The sequence below is a fragment of the Cryptotermes secundus genome, unplaced genomic scaffold, assembly GCF_002891405.2.
Source record: "Cryptotermes secundus unplaced genomic scaffold, Csec_1.0 scaffold528, whole genome shotgun sequence".
Classification (NCBI taxonomy): domain Eukaryota; kingdom Metazoa; phylum Arthropoda; class Insecta; order Blattodea; family Kalotermitidae; genus Cryptotermes; species Cryptotermes secundus.
The window spans coordinates 387446-408709 of NW_019724748.1; the positions used below are offsets into that span (position 1 = coordinate 387446).

At 37.7% G+C, this 21264-nt stretch overlaps 2 protein-coding genes across 11 annotated transcripts in view; both read right to left on the reverse strand.

The window, feature by feature from the left end:
* Positions 1-11331, reverse strand: part of LOC111862891 (trafficking protein particle complex subunit 11) — a 35109-nt gene extending 23778 nt beyond the window's left edge. For 2 of the 7 annotated variants that reach the window (XM_023848678.2, XM_023848680.2), the window contains exons 1-6: positions 11125-11236; positions 8130-8347; positions 5443-5612; positions 3636-3821; positions 2307-2480; positions 917-1147 (exon numbers count right to left, since the gene is read on the reverse strand). In XM_023848678.2, coding sequence (XP_023704446.1) covers positions 917-1147; positions 2307-2480; positions 3636-3821; positions 5443-5612; positions 8130-8347; positions 11125-11137 — 992 coding nt within the window. In that variant the 5' untranslated portion in view covers positions 11138-11236. The other 5 variants (XM_023848677.1, XM_023848679.2, XM_023848682.1 and 2 more) reach the window with 5 other exon arrangements.
* A 1118-nt stretch (positions 11332-12449) lies between these two features.
* LOC111862897 (nitric oxide synthase, salivary gland) overlaps positions 12450-21264 on the reverse strand; it is a 148370-nt gene continuing 139555 nt past the window's right edge. For all 4 annotated transcript variants that reach the window (XM_023848702.2, XM_023848699.2, XM_023848700.2 and 1 more), the window contains 5 exons: positions 21013-21100; positions 19092-19216; positions 17626-17774; positions 15912-16103; positions 12450-13891 (listed from right to left, as the gene is read on the reverse strand). In XM_023848702.2, coding sequence (XP_023704470.1) covers positions 13784-13891; positions 15912-16103; positions 17626-17774; positions 19092-19216; positions 21013-21100 — 662 coding nt within the window. In that variant the 3' untranslated portion in view covers positions 12450-13783. The remainder of the gene's footprint in view (positions 13892-15911; positions 16104-17625; positions 17775-19091; positions 19217-21012; positions 21101-21264) is intronic.

Here is a 21264-nt window from a genome sequence, read left to right on the forward strand (position 1 = left end):
CTGTATTTCCACAGAAAAATGTATAACATCCCGCTGGCTCAATGCCACTTCTTTCCCATCTGACTTCTTGCACTCCCACCAAATCTAACATATATTCTGGTATTTCTCTTGCAACTGTTATGAGTGAGGCTCCTTATATCCCATGTACCAAGTCTCATGCCCAATTTACTTAGCTTAGGTCATCTATCCTAATAATCCATCCAAGTCTGAGGCCTTGTGTAACATTCTGCAACAAAATTATTTTTTTACAATGAGTTTTTAGCCTCAATGCCCAATTCCCAAATCTGGAGGACCACTCCCTGTCAGCTGTCCATGAATGTTTTTCAATACATTCACAACAACCTTCCACATTTGCAGTGTGATTCTCCCATTTGCAACCCAGGGAGATACCATGCTATGGTGACAAGGGATGCATTTGAGATGGAAATTTTAGGCTCTAATATGAAAATACTTTTATGTTGTGCATGAACTGCCATGAATAAAAAGTTCTCAAAAGGTTAAGTCTATTTGTGACTATGCTGGACACTATGAAAAATTTATCTACATATTACAGAACATTTGTCTGATTGTGCTTCAAAAACTTATGAAAATATGCATAAAATACATTTCGGCATACATGCAAATCCAGCCTGTTTCTATCCTTTCTCACACAATAGCTAACCCTTCAGACTTCACACATATTGTTCTATGCAGGGTGCAGAATGAAGACTATTAACTCTATTCTACTACACACAGAGCTGTTACATGTTGAGACAAATTTAATTAGAATATGAAGAGGGTACTTTTCAATATATGTTCTAAGCCAGTTTTTCAAATCATTCCTTTTGAAGTTTTATTTTAGATATGTCTATACACAAGAGGAGCAGTACTGTTCTACCCACTGCATACACATGCTATATATAATCTGCATACTCACTGCTTTGACATCCATGCATGATGTTCGAATGCCAGATCTTTCTGCCCTATCCGGTTTTTGAAGTGTTCGGTATGTTTACGGAACTGAGCAATGGCATCACGAGGAAGACTTAAATGAAACATCAGTTTGCAGAGCTTATAGTTGATAAATCCAGCCACTGTTTTAATTTCCAGGGCATTAGTGTCCACCATACGCAATTCTAATAAATTGCTATATGCCTGAGAGTAATTTCTGAAACAGAACATATCAATATTTTCATGCTTCTTTGGCAGAAACGTCTGTCCAATATGACTACGTGAGAAAGTATACTTTAATCAGAATATAATGGCAACTAACTTCATTGAGCAGGGCCCTCTTTGAGATGCTGACAGTTGCTCATCTAGTCTAGAAATTCTAAAAATTTTGTAGAACATTAAGGTTCATTATTATGCTCATAACAGCCCAACACTGGTCTCTCTTCTAAGGCCCCCCATACACGCACAGTTTGGCCTTCTGATTGACCTTACAGGCAAAACTTTCACAGTTTGCCCTCGCCCTTTCCTTCCCCGTACACGCGCAGATAAACCGGCAGGCTGCATGCCACAGTCATGGTCTTCCAGCCTATATTGCTGAGTCACACACATCACGTGCTACGTCCTGCAGGTAGAACTGATGGACTGACAGGTTTCCTACGGTCTAACAGTCCAAACGATTGGCCGACCGGCCGCACCACACACATCAGTTTTGCCTTTCAGTCTTAAACTGTGCAGGCCGAATGGGAGGCCAAACTGTGTGTGTATGGGGGCCCTAAGCAAAATAAAGGAAGTTCACACCCTCACATTCTATTTCTTTAAAATCAATTTTATATTATCCTTCCATCTATGTCTGAGTCTTCTAAAGCACACATCTTTCTGGTTTTCCAACCAAAACACTGTATGAATTTCTTTATACTCCCACATCTCTCCCACGCATGCTACATGTCCCACCCATCTCATCTTCCTTTACTTGAACATCCTAATAATATTTGGCGAGGAATACAAATTATGGAACTCCTTAATATACCATTTTCTTCAGCCTCCTGTTACTTCCTCCCTCTTAGCTCGAAATATTCTCAATACCCTGTACAGCTTATTCATTCATATAAAACAACAGACAAAATATTTTTTGATAGCAGACATGATGCAGAAGTGGCTGAGATGACAGTCAAAAGACTTCTATGATGCAGGTTTTGACACACTGGTAAAGCGATGGGGCAAGTGTATTGATGTTGGTAGAGGATATGTCAAGGAAAATACGGTTTTTCCAGGTTTGAATATCACATGGTTTACATTTTATATCCATTTGTGTCCTATTTAATGACTCTCCATCATATTTTGTTGTGACAAATATTAATGAAAAAAGCAGCCCATACTTGAGTGCAGTGTGTACGTCTTGTTTCAGCTCGTTCAGGAACCCAATTTTGAACAAATGGCGTACAAATAGATACTGATGTGTCGTCTTATTAAGATGGTCTCGATGAGACTTTATGTTTCGAGCCTCATGATGGTAGTAATTTTGAGCCAAATCATAAAATGCGTTCTCCAACCTGAAAGAAATAAAAAGTTAAAAAAAAAAAAGAAGATAGAAAGTTGACCATTATGCCTCTTTTGCCAAGACCTCACATGAATTTCTTGTTTAGTTTAGTGGGGTTCTCATGACTGACTTCAGCTATTTCTCTCTTGTAATGCAGTGTGTAGGGCAACTGCAAACAGTTCTGTAACTCTAGAAACTGTGTGTTATCCACCGGCAGTATACTGTGTTGTGTACCAAAACACCTCCATGATCCGTATAGTCATTAATGAAAATGGGATGTCACTCACATTTACACAGAAGATAAATCAGAGGTTTGCAGAAAGATATGTGTAATTTTATTAAAAGTAAATGTTCTCAGACTTAACCATCTGCAAAGCTGTTTATTCCTTTAAGCATAGTGAGAAGTTTCACCATTAAAAATCTTTGCTCATAGTGTACTTATGGGGTCCATATGATTCTCCTGAACAGTGATCATTTCCTTATACAGCATTAATCTTTTGGTCTCTCTAATGGTGACAGGTTTTACTGCTTGTCTTTGAGCAGCATACTTATTACTCTCTGCGGCAATGGGGTCACAAAACCTGTCATCTGCAAACAGCGAGAAACAATCCCCTTCATCACTTCCTACTGGAAGATCATGAACACTTTTGGTAGGTAATGAAAACTATTCCAGGTATTTTAAATTAAGCGTTGTACACTTGTTCGATGGAACAAGGAGAAAACCTATTCTCTTGCCTTGTCTTTGTTGTACAATTGTAGCTACACTTATCACCAATACTGCTGTCACTATGTTTCCTATCACCATCTTCCACAAAATCAACCATCCATGCCTCATCAAAACCATTCCTTTCATATGCTAAATCCTCCTCCACTGTGGCAGAAATTTAGTCACATTTTAGTATGATGCACTTGTGACTGTGATGGCTAGTAAACACAAACTGAGCAGAATTAGTGAGTCCTGTAGTGAGAAGTCAAGTGCATTAATTAACAAGAGTTCAATAAACACAATTATCAGTCCAAACCCCATGTCTAGTCACTACGTCATGACAGTAACATTTGTAATCAACACTCCGTACACCATTAATCAGTTACAGTAGTACTTTGCAACTGCAACAGATCTTAACAGTATGAAACAAGAACTCTGCAGAACATTTGCAAATGTCAGTACCTGTGTGTATAACCTAGCAAGTGATCTCCATGTGGAAGAACAAACAAGGCCTTGGCATTGAGTTCACAGCAGGTGCACAGCACTGCCGCCCTTTCGTCTGCCAGCATGTCTTCTCCTGTAGGCAGCGGAGCAGTCTGCTGGACAAGAATCACTGCAATACGACTGCTACGTCCATCCAACGCTGCCCTGTTTTTTAAACACCCATTAGTCCCTATTCAACATATATATATATAAACAGTAAAACTTGGTTATAGCAACATCGGTTTCTGCGACACCTTGTCTACTGCGTCAAATATTCAATGGTACGAACTAATTCTCATAAAGCAACTGTTTTTATACCTTGCTTAGTACGACATGTACAAATGCATCAACCTCGTATGTAACGTCATTTTCATTCCTGAATTTCTCTGATATCGTGGGAAAGTTCGATGTGTCTGTCCCCCCTCACTTTCTCTACTTGCTGACGTGACTGTCCTGGAAGAATACGACCGCGGGCTGCAAGAGGAGCGTGGGTTTTATGCGAAAACAAGGGTGTGGGGTGGGACTGCGTGAATAGTGCAAGAGGACGCGGCAGGTTGTTAACTGCATTCCTTTCCTAGAATCTCGTCTAACAGGACCTCACATTGTCTACTTACCCTATAGTGTTCCTGCCTAAACCCAGAGAAGGGCAGTAGCGAAAACATGGCAATCAAAAGGAAAGTTTTAAGCATTGAAGAGAAAGATAAAGTGATTCGTGAAATAGAAAATGGAAGGAAAAAAGCTGATATGGAGAATCCATATTAATTCCACGTTAATGTTACGTTAGTCTGTACTTAACTACGTATTTCACTAAAAAATGCAACATTTTAACTCGAATTTTGGTAGATTTTTATGTGACTAACATAAGGCTACTGTGGAAGTGCCCATTTCGGTTACGACATTCGTTTATAACGACACTATTTTTAGGTCCCTTTGATGACGTTATAACCAAGTTCTACTGTACTCTCTTCTCAAACTGTATTATGCATCATCATGAGGGGAACTATGTCTGAAGGAGAGGACTATCTGATATGGTTAAGTAATGTGGAAACACAGTTTCTGCCACTACCATGGTAACCTTGAAAGCTCTGTATGGAATCTGGCAAAGGAAGGTCAAGGGTCTTTGTTACGCATAACAGACTTAGCAAACCAAGAGTGTGCACCAAACTGCTTTCAATGGCAGATAAGGCCTCAAAAGGGATCACACTATGCAACATTCCCTTTAATGATTAGGTGGAAAATACAGCACACATTCTTTACAACCTTCATACAATTTTTAATTTAATATAAAATTTTATACCCTTCCAAAGTAGAACTGTATTGGTTTATGGAAGATAAATTATGATAGTGATTATCTAGCTTTTCAAATTTTTAGTACCAAGGATTAAGTTGCAGTTTAGTGAGAAAAAAATAACTTTTGTGGTGAACCAGCATGCTGTTAAGGTATGTTGGAAGAAGCGAGCTGTTATAACTTAGATGTTACAATCACACAGAAGACGACTAAGTGTCACACTCTGGCCAGCATCACCTCCTGAGGAAATCATCCTCAGGAAAGAAGTTTGATACAATAGTTTTCTTTGGAAATATCAAATGGAAAATCCCAGAAGTCGCACCATAATCAACTTCCATAAATTATTTTCAGAGTTACTGGCAATTATAACGAGTTCCAGATTCTTCATTCTGCACAAACTGTTTCAAAATATTAGGGCTTATATTTACCTCCATTTCACTATCCTCCCACACTGCTACTGATCCATGCTCATATGCTGACCTGCAGTGTTCTACTCACCGCACTGACAGCACTCGGGATGCACATTCAATGCTCTTCTCATTCCAGAGAGGGTCATCCCAATCCAATTCATAAAATATTACAACAACTGCTGGCATTTCATTTAAATGCTTATTCATCCAATTTCGCTTCAGAATGCCTTTTGGAATGTACCAGTCATAGGAAGTTCTCTGGAAATGGAAGTCTTTTCATTACAATTTTCAAATAACTTGAACTGCATATGCAGACAAATCTCAGTGCTACAGTGCTACACCAAAATTTTAACATGTTAATTTCTAACCACAATTCTCCTAAACTATTGTTGTGGAAAAGCAGGCAGTAACAGACACAGTGAAAGTCTGATAATATATATTGTATAAATTTGTATTAGCATAATGATGTGATCTAAACATTACTAAAACTTGGGATGCACTATCCCTTCCACATCACTACCTACATCATATTGTCATCCACCTTCCTACAGCAGCTGTGATCCTGCAAACTGCATCAGCAGGTCAGATGGCATATGGCTAAGGGGTCACATACTATGTTCAAGGTCCCAGGTACACATTCCAACTGGACACAGTAAAGAGTATTCTGTTTATTAACTTCAACCCTCATATCTAACAGAACTGAAACCTTCTGAAAGTGTGGAATAGCAGGCACCATCATGGTCCAAAGTCCATAAGCTGTTATCTTACAATTCATTCATTCATTCATTTCCTTTATTTTCCATATATCCATACAGGTAACACACCTAGGGTGTAGAAATGGTCCTTTGAAAATAGATATATCAAGATACATACACAAAATTACACGAGTGACATAATCAAAATCACTTACATTAATCGATTAACATAAATAATATAAAGTAAAAAATTTAATACGATAATTTAAAAATAACTTACTATAAAACTTGAATTAATACAATTTTATTTAAATTGCCTATATTAACTGAATTAAATACATTTCAAATTTACACACTTATGACCAATTATGTTGATAATATTCATTCATGGAATAAAATAGGAATGGATTAGGACGAAGTAGAAAATTCTGCTTTATGGGTGGGGCCTCATTAAGTTCACATACGCATGTGCGCATGCACACACATATTCATTCATTCAAAATTTGTAGTTACATTATCATTCTCTTCCACATTTAACCCAATATGTCTAGCTAGGTAATAAAATTATGATGTACATTGGTTAATTCAAAAAGTAAGGTTCACTATTTTTTATTTAAATAAAATAGCAACATACAGAGTAACTTATGAGGCTGAAATACAATGTCACATTAGTTTTACTTCTCCACATAGACACCAAGTCTGCTGATACACATCATAGTGATATATCAATCTGTGAAGTCATTCATAGCAAGAAAACATCCTGGACACGTAAGCAATTATTGACTTCATTGGAGTGGAAGAGCTGACCTCTGAGGTGCTTTTGCATCTTTTGGAAGAGACGGAAGTCTGATGGTGCCAAATCAGAACTGTATAGCTGATGTGGAAGAATTTCCCAGCCTCATCAGTTCAAGAAATTCACAGCTGCATCAACACTGTGATGTCAAGCAATGTCGTGCAAAAGAAGAACTCCTTTGGTCAACAACCTTGGTTTCTTGTGCCAAATAGACTCAAGTCGCTTCAGAGTTTCTTAATAAGCAGCTGCTTATTGCTTATTGCTGCTTAATGTTGAACTGGAAGGTGAAAAATCAACCAAAGGAACTACGTGAACATCCCAGAGAACAGTAGCCATCACTTTCCCTGCAGGTTGCACTGTCCTGAACTTCTTTCTGAGTGGAGATGCTTCCAGGTCACTGATTCAGCTTTGCTCTCTTGGGGGCAGTGGAAGACCCAAGTCTCATCTCCTGTAACAATTCTGTTTAAGAATGCTTCACCATGCTCCTCATAATACTGAGGGAGCACCTGGGATGGCCCCAAAGAGAGTGCAGTATATATTCGTATATAATTTTCGTAAAGAGAAAATTACCCAAACCTGAACTTTGTTACTTTCATACAGCTACTGCTCCACAAAATTGAAACATCCCGGATCAACTGACAATATGCCTGCCATCCTGACAGGAGACATACAAGTGTTATAAACATAACTATTTTATAAGTATTTCAATGGCTTATACAATCCAAATACAACCTTCAAGTGCAGCTGAGGACAAAATGTCCCACATATCACATACGGAAATAGGAAACATTGCCAAATAACACCTACAAGACATGACTGGCAACTGTCTGAACGGCAGTGCCATGCCTTTGTGGCATTCTGAAGTAGACATTTACTTTGTCCCAGTATTTCATCTTGTCATCAACAGATTTCAGTCTTATGATCATCCATGTCTTTCTTCAAGCAAGAAATGAATCATACTTATCAGTGCACACCAAAAGTATCTAAAAATATGATACCATTGCAGTATGAAGTTACTGCCATTTAAATGCAGCTGCAAGAACAGGGAGTGTGCCATTAAAAGAAGTCTTCAAGGGGTTATGTAACATGATAAAACAAAGTTAACTCTCAACCCTTGCATCCTATATAGAGTAATGGTTTCAAACCTGCTGGTTCAGAGGCCAGAGAAACAATCATAAATTTGACAAGACCCTGCTTCTGATATATGAGAATTAACAATAGCTTGCGTCTACAAGTAAATCTTCACATGATTTGATCCCCTGAGCAAACCAAACCTCCCATACAAACCTTTGGTTTCATGGGTGGAAATTCATGGGCTGCATCAAGGAGTTTAAATTGAACTGGTGCCCTGTACTGTCTCCTGTTGTTGCTGAAGGCATCCCAAATTGACCTATGAACAGCATTGTTTAATGTATCAAGGCCTGTTAGACCAATCAGAGCAAGAGGTTTGCTGCACAGCTCAGGAGGGAAGTCAAATGGATCTGTACCCATTTTCAACTGAGTGTCTGAAAACATAAAATTGACAAGACCTTTATAGTTATGGAGATACATGCTAGTTGAAAGTGTGCCTAGCCACATACTTTCTTTGGTTACTAATTCAATGAGATAAATTGCTAGACTTCGTGGCAATATATACTAATAAGCCTATCAGCGACTGATCTAATGCTAGTGGATTTTGGTCTGATACTATCTTCTGGCCTATAAAAGAGCACATGAAGGGTACATTGTTCTAGGAAATAATGCTGAGTAGTCCTTATAGCCAAGAAGATAGTGCTCTGCATTACTACCGCTGTGAGAGCCTCAAATCCTACAAAATTGTACAAGTTCCTCTTTGCAGGATACTCAAAAGTGCTGCCAGAAGTGACTGATTCGTTACAAGGAAAAATTTACTAAACAAACTGTGTATGGCTGTAATAATTAGGTAGTGTTAATTAACAAACTTCATGGAGCTGAGCCCTTCTTGAGAAGCCACCGATTGTGTAGCCACTCCAGAACTTCCCAGCATTTTATGGAACCCAAAGGTTCATTACCATGTTCTCAAAAACCCTCCACTTGTCCCTATCCTGAGATTGATTCATCCAGTCCGTACTGCCCCATCCTGTCTCTCTAAGATCCGTTTTAACATTGTCTGCCCACCTATGTCTTGTTAGGTGGGTGAACAATTAAATAAACTCTAAAATAAGTATGCAGGATTTGAGGTTCTCACAGGGGTACTAATGCAGGGATAAAACACTGTGCAGCCCACTGAAAGACAACCTATGTTTAGGAGGAACTTGTCACCTCCATCCTCAGGGCCAGAGAATAAGTCAAGTAGAAACCAGCATGAAAGCAGGTGGTGGCTCTGTGACATGTTCCTCTGAAAACATCAGTTGACTTTAAATGGACTATAAAGTGTTAAATCCCAGAAGACAGATCTCTTCATAAATAAGTAAGTAAATAAATACACAGTATCATAACACACAAGAGCACAACCTAAACCTTCACTGCAACAAAATGTTCCAGTTTCATACAAGTGCTATCTCATCTGACTTCAAGATCATGCTCCTTATTTCTCCTCAACCTGCCACACACCTATACCTTTACAATATGGCGATCAGTTATGTTAGATAAATTAGAATAGCCCAGCATTGCTAGCAAAGCATCCACCATGATGATACATGGAGAGTGGAGGTACAGATCCACATATTCTTAACCTCAGAACTCACACCCCAGCTCCTTATTCTTGGTGCCCCTTGGATATGAGGCTGGGTGGGCTTCTGAGCAGGTTCTGACACAGTAAAGAAGAGAAAAATATCTTCTCCTGCGAGGAATTGAACCCCAATTCCCTGGCTGTCCAGTCCATAGCCTGTCACTATGGACTTAATAAAATCCAAATCCCATAATAGTACAGATGGATTAGGTAAGTCAGAATATTATTTATTGTTTATTGTTATTAAATAACTCCACAAATCCTGTACAGGGGCTTTAGCACCCATAGGATATAGAGATCGTCAAACTTATAAGTAATAGTTACATTGGATCAAAAACTGTAAATAAATCTCAAATTTAGTATCTGGTAAAGATGACTACCAAACTACATGACTGTTCTGTAATTCTATGGCAGTTTATGTGATTAAGCAGCTTAGAGAGTTATGCTGAATATTAGATAACAGTTTCAGTAACAGGTTGATGTTTAAACAACAACTCAATGTTAACGAATAACATCCAACATGACAATGCAACATATTATATAGCATAGGCAACTATGTGCCAGCTTCCCTTGTTATTCAGAGAATGAATATCAAAAAGACTATGGCCCTCATGCCCAGTGGATTTGATGCCACCAGACTTTTTTATATGGGACTACATTAAAGGCAATCCCTACTGCAATAACACACACAATCTGCAGAAACTGAAAACCAATATATCCAACATTATTGCCAACATTTCTCCTATGACACTGCAGGCAGTGCCTAAGAACACACTTTGCTGTGCTCAGTTATGTATGCATCATGCTGGTGCACACTTTCAAAACTTTTTGTAACAAGATGTATTCTTAAAACCTTACAAGGAAATTAGTTATAATTAAAAAAAAAAATCACAATACTGCCCACATAAGTTTGGCAAAATTAACTCCAGCCTTCTAATACTTACTGTGTTTAATAATTCTAATATCAGACTCTCATTTACGAAAGTTACCCTGCAACCTTAATTCAGTGACACAATTGTTAATTTAACTTCAACGTATGACTAATTTAATTTGACATGTAATTAACTGACTCATTCTGTGGAGCAGGGTCCTTCTTGAAAAGCTAACAACTGACTTGACACGCAAGAAATTCCTATAATTTTATGGAAACCTCAAGTTAACTACCATGATCACAAATTCCCGCTACTGGTCTCTATCCTGAGCAACATGAATCCAGTCCATAACCTCCACCCATTTTCTCTAAGATCAAATTTAATATTATCCTCCCATCGCCTAGGTCTTCTAGGGGTCTCATTGTGTAAAGACAGAAATACTAACAGGACCCTTACAGGTCGGTTCTCCTTAAATTACTGTGAATATAATTCGGTAATCGTAAGAAAAAACTTACTTCAGAGACTGATTTGGGGATTGGATGAATTAAGGCGGGATTTTGACACGTCCAACTGCTAACAGGAAAAGTCAAATATACTTACGGGTTTGGAAAGTAGTGTGAGTTATAGTGCGACTGTAATACTACAACACTCAAACGTGCACAAATATTTTTAACATCACCTCATTATCAAAATAGGTTCAACAGCATTATTCACTACGTACCTCCTTCCGCCATTTTCTAGCAGACGACAATTGACAGCCCGTCTCTACTGGTCTCTACCGTCTCTACGGTCTCTACCAACACACAGTACATTTACAGTCAGAAATTACCAATAGACAACATGCACACTCTATGACCTCTATGACGCTCTATGACAGGCAATTTTAATGCTTACTTTTATCTTTTATAGACCGCCTCTGTGGTCGAGTGGTCAGAGTTCCTGGCGTTCCTAGCTACAGATCCAGAGGTACCGGGTTCGATTACGGGCGCTACTAGATTTTGTAAGAAGTAGTGGGTCTGGAACGGGGTCCACTCAGTCTCGTGATGATGACTGGGGAGATATTTCAAGGAAATAGAGGCTCCGGTCTAGAAAACTGAAATTAACGGCCGTGGGGATCCGTTGCGCTGATCACGCGACACCCTCTATCCGCTAAAGGTGGCACTAACTTCGCCGACAAGCGGCGGTCGCTCGGTCTGTATAGTTCGCATGCGGACTACAGGCCACGGAGTTTTTTCTTTTATCTTTTATATTTACAAAGTTACTCATTTGGCTCTACTGACCACCTATTGGCGGGAAACATGGCCACCGTGACGTCACGAACGTCATGAGGGCGGTACTGCTGCCATCTCTACGATCTCTATGCAGATACGAATCCATGGATGCAAAATGGCCGCCGCCAATACCGAGAGCACGATCGGTAAAGAGGTATGCTATCATAGCACTGGTCTGTGAGTTCTGCCACACACCCCGGAACTTCTAGTTAACAATTTCGTGAATAAATAATTTTGCAACCTGATTTCTTGTACTACACAGGTTCTTACCCCGTTGTGTTTTTTTTTTGTCGAAACGGAGTGTCGTATCACTTCACTCATAACCACTGGGAGAAAGTTTCTCACCAGTGCCTGTAAAGCATTGACCGCATTGACATTGTTTGGTTTCCTTCCCAACATAACAACTATCAAAATCTCATTCACATGTCACTGCGTATAATGAGTTTATTGGTCTTGATAATATGACAATGTGCTACATGTTTCGGTTTACAAAGCCATCATCAGGCAGTATACATTAAAGAATATTTTTGAACTATTGAATTGTGCTTTATATATGGATAAATATATTACAGTTTAATAACAATTACTATACACACTTGATTTTGTGTTCAGTTAATATATTCAAATTTGTATCTGAATTAGTATAAGTTGAATATAAAAATGTATTAAAATTGGAATGAAAGTCTAACTTTTAAATCGATGCTTAGAGATGTACATACATATACATGTACACATATATAATTAAACTTTAAAGACTGTAAAATGTATTGTGTTATGTTGTATTAAAATTTTATACAAGGAATTAAAGTTATTGTTCGTTATATTCATGGTACTTGTCCTGTCTAAATATCATTTAGTATGTACACTATTCATGTTGGTGTCTATTAGCTTAAGTGTAGTGTTATAATATACAAATTACTTTCAGGTTTTTTTAATATTTGATAGTGTTCAGGTGTGTTTTATTCCCACTACCGTTTGATTTTCTTTGTGGAGCAGATGCACTGCTCGGAACAAGTTGTTGCTGGGTTCTATGGAGTTTTGTTCTATGTTTTTCCACGATTTTGTTTTCCTTTATTTTATGGGTTGAATTCCAACTCTGGTGGAGTGTGTTAAATTCCAGAGTTGAAATTTAACCCACAACAAATCCACACATGTAAACGCTTATATATTTAGTTTCAAATAAAGAAATGTGTGTTCAGTACAAATAAATTGGTTTATATAAAATATCTACTGCAGTAGTGCTTTAACAACATTTAATGTATCCATGAAGTGAAAGTACATTGTTTTATGAAAATAAAGAACAAAACAAGATAGCAGCAGACATCAGTAGTAAGAATTACAGTACTCATCAGAATAAAACTATTTTAAAATAAGAAATTTTTTGCTCTGTATGTGTAAGTTGTAGTTTTCCTGTTCCATTGTGTTATATCTAACCAGTGCCCTTCTTTTACTAAAATATTTTTGCCATTACTCTTATACATAAAATATGCTAGCAGATGTGCGCCTCTTGACTTCTTGGAAGTAAACCAGTATGCATAATGCTTTTCCATTATGCATACTGGATGAAAAAAGCACTGTATCCAACTATGTCTACGTAAAATTCCAACTGGATTGAAGAGAACACTCAAGATATATCATCATTATACTGTATATCTTAATAACGTAAAAATATATAGCAATATTATGGAGCATACTGCTCTAAATATATAATCATACGAAAATTAAGTACACTGCATCTCCTAATATTAGTACTATAAACTAAGAGGTTATAATAAATAATATTTCAGCTGCACTGCTGAAAAACATCTAATAAGATATATTTTGACTTATGTAGAAACAATAATAAATACCCGTGATTAAGCAGTGCATCATTAAGGATGTGAATGCAAAGCTAGTTTACATACAACAGCCATGAAGTAATTTACGTATTCACAGCTGTAACCAAATTTAAAGTAAAAAAGATATCAATGGTTTTATCACTTTTAAGTTGGCACTGGTTACTAAAATCTAACATCAGTCTTCTCATAGGATATCACCATCGGATGCAATGTCCAGCTCTTGTATCCAGTCCTGTAATTGGTGTCTGCTAGGCTGGAAGACGTGTCATATCTAGGGTTGCGAGGCCATTCGGATCCTTGCTGATTCTCTTGAACGATTGTGAACTTCTGCAGTGCGCAAAGTAATGCCAAAGATATCTTCATGGTAGCGATTTTCATCCTGAAATACAACACACAGATTCTTTCATATAGTATTTTGAGCTCAAGTTATTTATGATTAGAGTTCTGGTGTTAGTAATGTGGCACAGCTCAAACACCCTTAAAAAGAACAATATAATGAAAATTCAGCTTCCATAAGAGACAGGGAATTCCTTAGCTTCTCAAGAAGGACCTGCTCAATACAATTAAAAATTTAAACAAAAACAATAGTTTGAAGGAATACTTACCACAAAAATAAAAGTTCAATTTTTAATCTAGTTTTTCCTAATAAGCAGATTTATGACAATCATCATTCCCATTTGCCTGTTTCCCTGTTATAACGTTTGCACCAACTAATGAAGTTTCATGGAATCTGGTATGTAAACCATCACACTAGAGGCCGTTTCATGCTTGTTTTCTACTTTCCTGCCATTAATAATACCAACATGGTGACCAGATGAACAACTGTTGTGGTACTGACTAGCATAACTTTACACATTGACATGAAGTTTTAAACAACATGGGAGATACACAAAATCTATATTTAGCTTTCAATTTCGTGATAGTAACTAATAAACCATTTGACCTAGACATGTGAACATAGGTATGGTTAAAATGAGTTTTTTTTAATGCTATTGGGGTGGGACTAAGTCCCTTGTACTGTGGCCACTGTACCAGCCCCAGATGATAGGTGAGGGTGATTGTGGAGTAATTGGTCGAATGAAGATTGGCAGGGGAAACCGAAGAACTCAGAGAAAACCCGCCCAAGCGCCACTTTGTCCACCACAAATCCCACTTGACCAGAACCGGGATCGAACCCGGGTCGCCATGGTGGGAGGCCAGAGACTAACTGCTTGAGCTATGGCGCAGCCTAAAATGAGCTTACTAATTCCATTTGATCGTTTTTCTTGTATGTAAAACATTAAAAACATGGCAATAATCTGAAACTTTGAAGCTATATCTGGCAAATTTAATGTAGTCAAACGAGCCAGTGCTATTGCACAGGTGAACCAAACAGCACAGTCTCAGGGGGTGGCACATTTGACACATCTTATTTTGTTAAACAAAAATTTATTTGTGCTTATCTTTAGTTCATGATCGTAAAATGGCGGCAATCCAAACATATTATGCAGAATGGTAAATAAAACTGTTTTAAAAATTAAGGCAATAATGATTGTCACAATGTCTGAACATTTCATATTCTGACATGTAACTGTCATAAATTTTTGAGATAGTTGATCTGCATTTAACCTAGGGAGGAGATAGAATTTCTCATTGCAGGCAACTTTTAAGTTTGTACCAGTCTCTATAGTCTTGAATCTGTACCAGCATAAAGTGTGTACAAAAATGGATAATTCAAATAGTATAATTATTAATTTATGGATTTCACCCTATTGTTGCAATATCCATCTGAAGTTGAACAAGCATCCATTACCATATAGTGCAACATTTGACTTTAGCCCATGTCAAGAAATAATTTTCCCCTTTTGCTGCATCACTCATTGGGCTATGAAAATGAACTTTTTGTTGTTTTTCCCCTTACCAAAATTTTTACCTTCTATTTGCAGTTGCATCATATAGACTGAAACATTTGAAGAAAAGTAGGTGAGACAGGATCTTCCCAGAACTTTATACGTATTTAGATATGCCATCTAAGAAGTGAGAGAGACAAACTTAAATGTTTTGGATCCAAGCTGGAGCTGCAGTATACCAAATTCTGCAATATAATGAGAAGTGCAGACAAATGCACATAAATATTCTTGTGCACAATCTTACATGTGGCCCCATGCACACATATACCCATACATATTTTAACTCTCACAATGGGGTGAGACTGAGTCCCTTGGAACTAAGGCTGCAAATGGCACCATTGTATGAGCCCCAGTGTGATAGATGAGGGAATGGAGCATTGGTGGGTGAAAACTAAAGTATCTGGACAGTGTCACTTTTTCACCAAAAATCACATATGGACTGCCCTGGGAACATCACCATATATACATGTCTAGATATTACATTGTGACATATTATGCTTACTGACATACCCTCAATGTGAGCATATAGCTCTCAACTTCAGAATCCAGCATGCCACCATGCTCTTGTATGATTAGCTTCAGCATCTGGTACACATGTTCAGCCATGGTGCAGTCTCCACACACATAGAAGTGGCCCCCTTCAATCACAATTTTCTGGTAAACTGCAGCTGCCTCCTTACGGAGAAGATCTTGAACATACGTCTGAAGATGCCAATTTAAGGTTATGTGAGAAAATGTGTTACCTTTGGCTTGTTATTTTTCAATAATTTGTTTATGTATTTGCGGCATATTTAACAACCATGACAATAACTCAGTTTATGTACAGTTAAATGACCGGTTGCAGGGTAGAACTGAGGCAAACCATGAAAACCTGTCAGGTTTGTCAATAGCACTGCTGAAACTCTGTTTTGACACCCCTTGAACAGAGCAGAAGTGTTACTACTTCAGCCAGCTTGCTTGTTATTTAGTAATATATTATCAGAATGCTAAGTTGATTACAAGGGTGTTCAAATGAAGGAGACTTAGATGGGGGAGGGGGGGGGGACATGTAGCTCACAAGGTATAGATGGAAATGTATACTAAATTTAAGTACAAAACCAAAATATAAAAGGCCTTTTTGGTGTTCTATGCAGAACTGGAAGAATACTATTAAAAGGCAGTTTAAAGAAATAGAGTCTGTGGATGTGGATGGTTTCAACTAGCTCAGGAGACACTACGGTGACAGACTTTTGTGAACATAGTATTGAATCATAAGGTATTTGTATGAGTAGGGACTTTCTTAACTAGCTGATGAACTGTCAACTTTTCAAGAATATTCCTGCTACACAGACCTGGAATGTTGTGTCACGTTTCATGTCTTGCCAGAATTATGTAACTGTTGGTTTAGAGGAATACATACATAAGGGTGATGTTAAAAGTAATATTTAGAAACTTACCAGCTCATGCTTGAAGTTATTATTGAAGTAATAAAGTAACAGATACAAATGACACTGATAATGTAAAGAAAAATGTTCCATTTTGTAAGAAATTTTCCTAATACCAGAATCATGTTCTATTTTCTTTACATACAAAATACAATTATATTCAAATTTCTATTGACTCAGGAGACAACTTAAGTCACCCCAAGCACTCAGATGACTACTGTATCCATTGTGTGCCCCTGATCTTTTAAAACCAGAGCCATTATACCTGAGGCCATGCTGATATCTGTTAAATCTAGCCATGCAGATCAAATGGTCTCTATTCATAGCCCAGCCAAAGCTATGTATTGATAAAGTATGTGGTAGAAGGTTAATATTTAGTCTCTTCAATGGCCAGTCAACAACCCTCTTACCAACCTACATTGTTTCCTATTCAAAACCACTAGATCCCTACACAGTTTATCTGAAGGCCTTTCAAAAAGGAGCTTTGACTTCCTCACATCTACTGGGACAGTATTGTGTTCAGAATGCCTCTCCTTTAACTGTACCTTAACGTTTGGCCTGCCAACACATGGTAGTTTTGGACTGGCAAATAGACTACTTAACCTCTCACTAGCCAATACAACTGTATCAACATATGTAAATATTTGCACTGTCTTATATTTACTAAGTTCAGTTTTTTTTTTTTTCATGAATGCAACCGTATTCTGAAATTTAGTATTCTAATCCACATCATGTAGATGTAGAGGAGTATGGAGATAATGCCCCATGCTGACTTGCACCTGTGTCTTTACTGATGTTACCTTTGGGATTGTTGGTTCTCGAGACAGGGCGAGGTAAACTTTAGCCAGTACCCCTTCTTCCAGCATCCTTGCTTTCTCCTCACGATACAGATCCAGGGCATGTTGCCGACATCCAAAGAACAGCCACATTTTGCCAAATACTTGTCCACCTGAAAAGTGGATACACAGTCATGTCATGTAAAAGAACATGAATGGCATTAATAGAGGTGGAGTTATTATAAGTTATTATTTAAAATTAATTAAATTATTTGTTTCATCAGAAGTTTCAGTGTAAGTCCAGTCGAGAATTGTTATAATTGTGCAGAAATTGAGAGAGCATCATATACAGAAACAATACTGTTTTGTGCTGACAGAGATCTGCAAAGCTCCTGGCAGTACCATAGGTTATATTGTTATAAGAGTGTTAGTAGCCAAGCATTTCTGTGCACAATGCTTTCAGTTACTGCACAGAAATTTTCAGACATGCACTGTATAAGATAAAGTGAAGCAATGGAAAATGCCCAACATACGCTTATTGTAATGTATTCCTTTTTATGTTTATTATTCTCATATTATTGACTAGCAACTAAAGGTCCATCTGTCTTTGTTTCCATTTATTACAGTAATGTGTCTGTGAATCCAGACCTCGAACACTTGTATCTTTATGTTAAATGCCAGCAGTGGTGGCTACTGCCTTAAACAGCTCATGCACCTGAAATATACTCAAAATTTTTCATATGGTATAGATGTACAATGTTAATAATTCAATTGAATTCAATTCTTTATTATTTATGTGCCGAGTCAACAGCCGCAAGGCCAATTAATAATAACAATAACAATAGTAATAACAATAACAATGACAACAATAATAATAAATAATTATTTAATGACAATTTCATAAATTTTCTTTTAGCTAATTGATCTTGATAGCCATGTCATTGCTATTACAAATATTAAACTGCCTGCTTCAAGGTAATACACAGAAATTATGTGAAATAGTAAATTCATTTCAAGTTGCCTTATTTATAAGGAAACTGTCCTCTACAATTTTTCAGTGATGCAAACAACACAATTACATTCTGGTTGAATCTCTGAGTGTCTGCCATTACATCCTTGTGGGGATTCAGAACAGTCAGAGCATCAAGATATTCTCATTCCACACAGTTCCTAGGGTAGGTCTTTCCTCTTCTTAGAATACTTAAACAATACCAAAATGTACCATCCCTGCATGTCAGTGTGTCTACACAGCCTGGCATTGTTAAGCACCACCATCTTTCTCAGCTGTCTAATTTTTACATTTTTATTTGAAATTAGGACAGACAGGAAAAATTCTAGTATGTTGTATGTGTAAGTACAAATAAAATTTAGGTGAAGATAAAACTATATAATTATTATTTCATGATTACAGCTTTTGTTTCTAAATACCATGGTTTTTAGTTGGACATAATGTTTCATATCACACAGTGATTGTGTGACTGTGATATTACCAGCTGCTGCATGAAGCTGGGCCATGCGATGCTGCCAGAAGCCCCTGAATGGTGCTATGCCTGTTCCTGGTCCCACCATAATCACTGGTCGACTTACATCAGGTGGCAGATAGAAACTCTGGGCACTGAAACAGAAGTCCACAAGTTTAACCATTAAGCTTTTACTGACAAAATGAGAATATATTTTGAGCTGTTCATGTGCAGAGTTTACTCTGAACACTATCATTATATATATTGTGATCATGATCATAAGTAATATTATTTGTGCTTAATGTTTTGCAGGTTTTTTAATTTCTTTAGTGCCACATATTTCATAAATCTTTGAATGTGAGGGTTGTTATGAATGATGAATTGAAAAATACATGAAGGGATGTGGTTGTAACCTATAACAAGGTGTGGGAACATCCCACATACTAACACGCGGTTTCGCCAGTCTAACAGACAGCACTCACTCCCAGTCAATCTCACATTGCGGCACATTGCTTCCACCACTTGTATTTATACAGTACTCGATGTCCAGCCCACCTGTAGAGCATCATGTGCACTAGCCAATCAGTGCTCACAATCGCAACTGCAGGTTTAAGCTCCACCCAGCAAGCATGGTATAAAAGCGGAGCCAAAAGCTCACAATCATCAGTGATCGCATTCAGTTGAGAGCGATCAGTCATCAGTCATCAGCTCTTTACTGTGCCAAAGACAGCTGCCACAACTCTCCAGCATTCACGCCCTGCTACCAGAGAGCTAATGTAGCTGCCGCAGCTCTCCAGCAACTGTGCTCTGTGACCAGGCAGCTAACATAGTTGCCGCGACTCTCCAGCAATCTTGCTCTGCGACCAGGCAGCTAACGTAGCTGCCGCAACTCTCCAGCATTTACGCCGTAGGCAGCTGTTCCTATCGGCGCACACAGCACCACATCACTGGCCAGACAGACCAGCTGAACAGCCGTAAAGACTTGGTCTACTACAAAGGAGCAAATTCTACCAGCGCACTCACAGTGGAATAAACTGCCTTTTTCAGGGACAGCCAACTTTTGAACATTCCAAATAGCTTTGCAGCTGTTCTGTACATTCAATTTATACAATTTAATACATACAATTGTTACAGTTTTGTGGTTGTGTTTTAGAACATTGACAATCCCACAAAGGTATTACACCAACATTTTTTCTAGAAAATTATTAAAATTTTCAATCAGTACAGCTGGTCTCCAAACCAAGAATCAAACCTGGAACTTCATGAATATGAAGCAGGAGTATAGAGAAGACTCCCACCATATTTGGTTAGTTCGCGAGAAACAGAGTTTCTATATACACTGTTTATATTTCTGATAGAGAGAAGAGGTGATTTGTTTCCAAACTTTAGACTTAAAAAATCTTAATATTATATTTAAGCATCCTGTTGCACTCCATACGATAAATGATATAAACTCCGTCCCAAGTGCAAACAATATATTCTGTGTCCTTGATCTTGCTCCCCACACTACATGTTTCGGTCTCAGACGGCCATCATCAGGTGTATTTAAAGGTTTAAAATTAGAACTAAAGATTTTATTATGGTGCTATTACAATAAACTCATAATTAACGTGTGTGAAGTAATCTACGGGTGGACAGCTATCAACGAAGTAGAAGTTGATAATGACAGGGAGAGTGTTTTAGATGTTAAATTTTGAACTGAGTGCAGTGTGACAGCGACGTGAGTGTTATACACCTGATGATGGCCGTCTGAGGCCGAAACATGTAGTGTAGGGAGCAAGATCAAAGACACAAAATATATTGTTTGCACTTAAGACGGAGTTTATATCATTTATTAAAAAATCTTAAATCAATTTCTCTTCAAGATAGAAATCTGTAACCATGTAACCTACTTTTTAGTACATGTATGTCACTAAAAGTCCCTATTTCTCTGCTTTGTCTACACACTCACCTCCTAACAAAAAGATTGATGTCATCTCCCTCATTTGCATCTCGAAGGTAGTTGGAGCACACACCATAATGCACAGGTCCTTCTCCATCTACATAAAATAACTCATTACACTCTTGTTTCAATTCTAAACACAATGGGAATGAAGATGTAACTTTAAATTTTATTATTTTGCAAGATACAAAGTATTGCAAAATAAAGGAATGTTATCAGCCAGTCCAGTAGGAAGACATACACAACTCATGTCAGTTCTTT